This window comes from Trichechus manatus, unplaced genomic scaffold (genome assembly GCF_000243295.1).
Source record: "Trichechus manatus latirostris isolate Lorelei unplaced genomic scaffold, TriManLat1.0 scaffold00025, whole genome shotgun sequence".
NCBI lineage: Eukaryota > Metazoa > Chordata > Mammalia > Sirenia > Trichechidae > Trichechus > Trichechus manatus.
Window position 1 is genome coordinate 16,521,335 of NW_004443961.1, and position 6,996 is coordinate 16,528,330.

Below are 6,996 nucleotides of genomic sequence, written 5' to 3' on the forward strand. Positions count from 1 at the left end.
GAAGCTGGACTCTATGAGGAAGAACGGGGCATCAGGATTGGTGGAAGACTCATTAACAACCTGCATTATGCAGATGACACAACCTTGCTAGCTGAAAGTGAAGAGGACTCGAATCACTTACTGATGAAGATCAAAGACCACAGCCTTCAGTATAGATTACACCTCAGCATAAAGAAAACAAAAATCCTCACAACTGGAGCAATAAGCAACATCATGATAAACGGAGAAAAGATTGAAGTTGTCAAGGATTCTATTGATAGTAGTTAGTATAAAGAATTGTATAAAACTTAATTTGTAAGACTATGCTTTTGTTTTGTCACTGTTAGCTATTAAAAAAGACATAATAAATTCCCCTTCAAGTATTTTACTAGGTACTATGATTCTTATGATAGCCTAGTATATTACTTTTAATTAGATGAAAATTTCTCTTTAACATTATATTTTTCTTATTTCTTCCCTTCTAAGAAACTCAGAAATAAGTTTTGGTTCTCAGTTGGAATTAGTTCTCTTACCCTTTCCTCTGTCTCCAGTTTTCATTTACCTTTGTTTTAGTTGTTGTGGTTTCATTGGTTCTCTTTTTTTATTAAAACTTTTAAGTCCATTTTGAAAGTCGGTGGGCATAAATAATAAATTAACTATTCTCAAGTACTGTCTGATAGAGTTTTAGGTCTTATGCTGCTGTTTCTTTCTTTTTTTTTTTAATTCCCCTGCTTCATACTCACTATCATTCTCTTCTTACACTGTAGACTTCTCTTGACCATCATGTGAATTATTCATTTCATGTCTTATCCATAATAAATTATTTGTTCCAGACATAATTTTTCTTGTCACCCTTTATGTTTTATGATTCCTCAGAGTTCCATTTGCTTATTTTAATATTAGCTCAAACCAGACTATTAAGAATGTACTCTATCTAGAGAACTTTGTTGAAAATGTGTCATACAGCTAATATTTTAGATTTACTTTTAACTATGTACACTCTTGCTTTCATTATTTAAAGTAGATCACTGAATATCCATTTAATTGGGAAATGAAGTGAAATTATACAAAATTTTGCAGGTTTAATTTATCAATTCTCTTCTATTGGGAGTGTATCTTTGTGTAATTTATTATTCTAATGATTATGCAATATAATATCAAATTTTTCAAACTAATTATCATAATATGATAGTTTCAGTTAATCAATTTCTCCTTATTGTCCTTTTTAAATCACAAATTACACGTATGTTTGTCCTTTTGGAATACTAAATTCAGTCAAATGCCAAAATTTAAATTATTGAATATTTCTTATGAAAGGGTTGCTATTGGTATCATTGATATTGTCAATTCTTGTTAAATTTAGCTCACAGTTATTGGTGAACCATTCTAAAACTTAAATCAGTTGTTTTAGTGTGTTCTTCTTCATAGAATCTAAGTTTCCAGAATAGATGAGAGTACTAAACTTTTGTTGATTTTACTTTCAAAGGCAGGCCTGTGGGTATTTTATAAACAGTCTTAATATTCACATGATTGAGTTAATCATTCAATTTTAATCTCATCGATAATCATTTTCCAATCTAGTTAGGGAGACAGTATGAGTATATAGAGAGATACTTGACCAGGTAATATGTTATGTGTCAAATTTATAATAACAGGCAATATGGAAATTTTAAAATGGCAGAAATTACAAATTACTGGCACAATTTGGGAAACTTTCATGGAGGAGGTGGAAGTTGAATCTTGAAGGAAGGATAAGACTTAGATGACAGTAGAAAAAAGAGTTGTGATTTATGGATGGGCCATTATTGAGCATGCATGCATTTTTATGCTGTTCTGTTGAAGTCAGACACATTTTGACATGGCCTAATAATTAAAATAGGAAATAAAAATTAAAACCACACTGAGGTACAATTTATACCTAATGGGTTCGTAAAAAATTACCAAGTCTGGGAGTTAATTGTTGGTAAGAATGTGGAGCAGCGAGAACTCTTGGAACTGCTTGTAGCCTATGATATAGAAATTTCACTTCTAGGTATGAATAATCTAGAGCGGTATTTTTCAAACTGTTTTTTACTTTGATCCCCGCACAGAAAGAAATACATTTTACCTTATAACCCAGTATACACACAACATAAAATAAAAGCTTCATATAGCAATAGTTGTCCTTACTATGTATAATAAAGATAAAATGTCCTACGGTTTGTATCAAATGTGTATTTAATAATCTTTAAATGTAATAAAAATCTAAAATAATGCAAAAAATTTAGGAAATATTTCATGTAATGTGTCTGTTTCATAAGTTCATTCTCATGAGCATAGTTCTTGCTAAGAATTTGCATATCGCTTTGTATTTTCTATTGTATTCTGTTTCACTTTTTAAAAATGCTAAATGCGATAACTAAATTTAATTTAGAATCCATTAATAAATTACAATCCATAGTTTGAAAAATACTGCGCAGGAAAAATATTTGAGTATTCTTATCAGCATTGTTTGTATACCTCTTCCCCTGCAAAATGGGAAACAGCTGAAATATACATTGACGGGATGGCTAACTATATTATATCTATATATTGGAATACTACTGTATACCAAGGCGTTTGAACGGCAGCTGCATCCATCAATGTAGATATATTTGGAAAGATAATGTTGAGCAAACATAACAAGTCACAGACTATGTATAGTATGATTTCATTTATATAAAGTTCAAAAATGAGCAAAGTTATATGTATACTAAATCGGTATATGTATATCTTGAAAATATAAAGAAAAGAAAGAAAAGGACGAGAATCAATGTTTTAGGATAGTAGTTACTGCTGGAGTGGTTAGGAGGTGTTAGGAGATTAGGGGACATATGGAAAACTTCAAAGATTGTGGTAAATTACCTACGTAGTGATGGATACAGGTCTGCTTCTTACATTCTTTTTCTTTATACCTTACACGCTTATCATAGTTTATTTTAGTATGCAGTATTCAAAATTTTTAATGTGAATTAAAATAAAATTAACAATTAAAACTCCCATCTTTCACCCTATTTCTAAATCTTACCACAATTTTCACTTCATTCCCAAATCCTTTGGGGAAGGTTTGATAAAGAGTAAATATAGGAGTACGAAATAAATTGAAGTTTAAGGAGCAGAAAAGCATCAATAATAGGTCAGAGTTGGAATAAACTTTAGGGGTCTCTACTGAGCATATTACTTCATAGTAAGAAAACAGTTTGTTTCTGTTTTTATATGTTAGCTTCTTGGTTGACAGCCAGATGGGTCTTGGGGGACGAACATGGTTGAGACTGACTTGGAGGCTTTAAATCTGCATGTCAGGCCAGAAAGTAGGTACTTAATACGTTAGTTGAGGATGATAGGTTGACAAAACTTGAGGAAGTTCAGAAAAGGAAATAGGTAGGATCAGGGTATAGATTTAGGTTTAGTATGTTAGTTTGAGATAGCAACGGACAATTCAAGTAGAGGTATTGTATAGAAAATTGGAAATACAGAATTGGTGATCGTGAGAGAGTCAGAGCTGGATTATAGAAAGAGGTGATACTGCAAGCCAAGGAAGGGAGTAAATTTTTTGGAAAAAAAAAGGAAGCGGAGTATTAAGTCATGGTGTATCTACCAGTTAGTTATCCATTTAGGTATCTCTGACAGGTAAGAATATTCAGTTAAAATTTTGCTGGTCTTAATATGCTGAATATTTTGTTCATGGAGCAAAATGTTTTTAGTACCAAAACAAACTTGTCATTTTTTATCTTTTAAAATTATTTATGCTTTCACAAAAGTATAATTGTTTCTTGAAAAAAAGCATTTTTTTCCAAAAGACATGCAAATAAGAGGCTAAATAATTCCTATTTTAGCTATATATGTATTTTCTTTTATTAGAATGTTTTGTAAAATTTTCTTAATCTTCTGTTATACAGCCTAAATTGTGAAATATTTTGTGTGTTCTTTATTTTAAACTAATAAATAAACACCATACTTATACATTTGACTTGAAAATTTATGGGCATGTCACAGAGAATGAAAATTTTGATGGTAGAATTTATTATGAAAGCTAATTAATCCTAATGATTACAATGGAAATCTGAAACCTTTAAAATAATTTTTTTTCTTCTAAATAACAGCTCATCAGTAATTTTAATTTCTTCCGTAGAGAGAATCAGGACTAAAACAAGAAATAAATGACCTTGTAAAACGGAAGATTGCAATAGATGAAGCAAATGCTTTCTTAAGGAATGAATTCAGTGACTTGCAGAAGAAATTTAAAGATAAAAGTCATGAACTTAAGGTGTGTTGACTTGTATGTACATAGTTTTATTGGACTGTTGCTTTGAAGTCTTGCTTTAAGCTTTGTCAGCCTTTGTGGCACAGAAAGTGACAAGCCTGGAAAAAAAATTGCCTTAGGCCCTGCTGTACCATACAGTTTTCTCATATGTAAAAACTCTGAGAAAGATGCTTTAAAGCTAAGACTCTAAGCTTTATAACTTTCAGATAAATAGTTAATGATGGAAATGGAGCTAAGAAAGTAGGAGTGTGAATATGTGGCTTCTTGTAATTAGGATCTGATGGGACTGGCATTATTAATTGATAAAACCCAGGTCTGGGAGGATATGTCTGTGTAGGTCTCAAAAATAGCTAGGGACAGCATCAAAGGCAGCTTGATCAATTAATGGGCTCTTTGCAAATGTGTACTCATCAAAGCTGTCATCCAGTGAAAAAATATGACCCATCCACCTGCATGAAAAGAGGCCAATAAAAGTACACAGGTGACCTTGGCCATCAAATGTAGAAGAAGCTGCTGTGAGGGTAAAACTGCTCAGTTTATATTTGCTGATTAGTTCTCACCTTTTCTTTTTTTTTTTGGTTTATCGGCCCTGTGATACTTTTCTACAGGACGCTAAGGAGTGTGTACAGAATAAGGAAGAGCAAAACAGGCTGGTTATAAAAAATCTGGAGGAGGAAAATGAGAAATTAAGTACACACTGTGCTGACCTGCTAAATGACCTGGAGAAACTGAGGAAGCAGGAAGCACATTGGAGAAAAGAAAAACATAGCACTGATGCAAAAATAAAGGTATGCAATGAGAATGGAATCCAGGCTTCTATTTTATGTTATTTTCTTTAAATAATAAGTTATATATTCAAGTCTACCAGTGGGGACTAGCATTAATTTATATTAATTTATATTCCTTCACTTAAGACCCACAGCTTTTTAAAAATTGATGTTGCAAAGCAGGAAACTGACTTCAAATAGTTATCCTAAAATGTAATCATTAAAAAATAAAGGATATTGCATTTTGAAATAAAATATGATTTGAAAAAAACATATTTAGAATCATGGGTTTTGATTTTTTTCAATTAGAGCTGAAATTTATAAATATAATTAGAATTCATTGAAATACAGTTTTAAGACTGTATTTCCCAAGTCCTTTAAAAAATAAAATGTAATAAAAGCACAAAACAGTTAAAAAATACTCACTTATATATTCTGACATTGTGCTCTCTCTGACTTAACAGGGTCTAAGGCATAGTAAAATTTTATTTTTAGTTAAGATAAAAATTACAATCAATTTTTATAATATTCTTACATCCTTTTTGATCAGTATTTTTTCAGAATAATACTTTTTTGTGGATTTTTATGTGTCTTGAGAATATTTCTGTTCATCTTTTCCTCCTCAAATTTCCAGTTTCCCTTTACCGTAGATTTTGCTGAAAAGGCTAGAAACAAAATTTAGTGCTAGTAAATATGGTAGTTCCTTTATGTGTACTATAAAAGAACATATAACGTAAGTAAACACATGTATGTATATAATTATTCAGCCAATATATATGAATATGTGTGTATCTATATGTGTATATATACGTGTGTGTGTGTGTATGTATGTATGTGGGTAAATATGCATGTATGTATATATATTTAAGTTAGGGGCAAAAGGACGTGTCTTTCTGAGTTAGTGAATCAATCCCTTTCAGATATTTAAGGAAATACATTAAATCTTTCGGTACACTTAGCCTTGACTGAGCCATGGAGAATATTGAATTCTGATGCATTTGTTTTCTTAGTTTTAATATCAGTGTCAGCTCCACTATAGCCTTTAAACAGTTTTGATAGTGTGATAAGGGAAAGTGGTGTTTCCTTGTGCTAATTCACAGCTACATCACTATTTGATGTGAATTTAATTTCTTTATTTTTCATTCAAATAATGAGATTTGCTATGACTTTTGGTTTTGTGACTTTATTCTGTTGCGGTGTTTGTCTTTTTCTTATTGATTTGTAGGCATTCTTTATTTATTCTGGATACTAATTCTTTGTGATATACATTACAAATACCATCTGTTCTGTTAACCATGAATAAGGTTAATTGGGCTTTCAAAAATTTGTGAGTTTTTTTTCCAAAGTTATTTATTTTTGGTTACAGTTTCTTTTTTTTTTATTGTGCTTTAAATTAAGGTTTACAGAACAAATTAGTTTCTCATTAAACAATTAATACACATTATTTTATGACATTGGTTGCCAACCCCATGACATGTCAACACTCTCCCCTTCTTGACCTTGGGTTCCCCATTTCCAGCTTTCCTGTCCTCTCCTGCCTCCTCATCCTTGCCCCTGGGCTGTGTGCCCATTTAGTCTCATATACATGGTTGAACTACATGTGTTATTGTTTGTTTTATCAGCCTGTCTAATTTTTGGCTGAAGAGTGAACCTCAGGTGTGACTTCAGTACCAAGTTAAAAGGGAGTCCGGGGACCATACTCTTGGGATTTCTCCATTCTTTGTCAGACCAGTAAGTCTGGTCTGTTTTTGTGAGTTTGAATTTTTTCTACATTTTTTTCTCCAGCTCTGTCCGGGACCCTCTATTATGATCCCTGTCAGAGCAGTCGGTGATGGTAGCCGGGCACCATCTAGTTGTTATGGACTCAGTGTGGTGGAGACTGTGGTAGAGTGCTGTTTGTATTTTGTCTTAGGCTGGGTTCTCTAGAGAAGCAAAACCAGTAAAGCGTATCTATATCTATATCTATAT

General features: G+C 31.9%; 1 protein-coding gene across 1 annotated transcript in view; it reads left to right on the forward strand.

Moving 5' to 3' along the window:
• The window catches only part of LOC101346121 (centlein), an 86,317-nt gene that overhangs the window by 49,788 nt on the left and 29,533 nt on the right, over nucleotides 1–6,996 (forward strand). Inside the window, exons 4-5 of the mRNA XM_004373509.1 lie at nucleotides 4,130–4,264; nucleotides 4,870–5,049. Of these exons, the coding sequence (XP_004373566.1) occupies nucleotides 4,130–4,264; nucleotides 4,870–5,049 (315 nt within the window). The remainder of the gene's footprint in view (nucleotides 1–4,129; nucleotides 4,265–4,869; nucleotides 5,050–6,996) is intronic.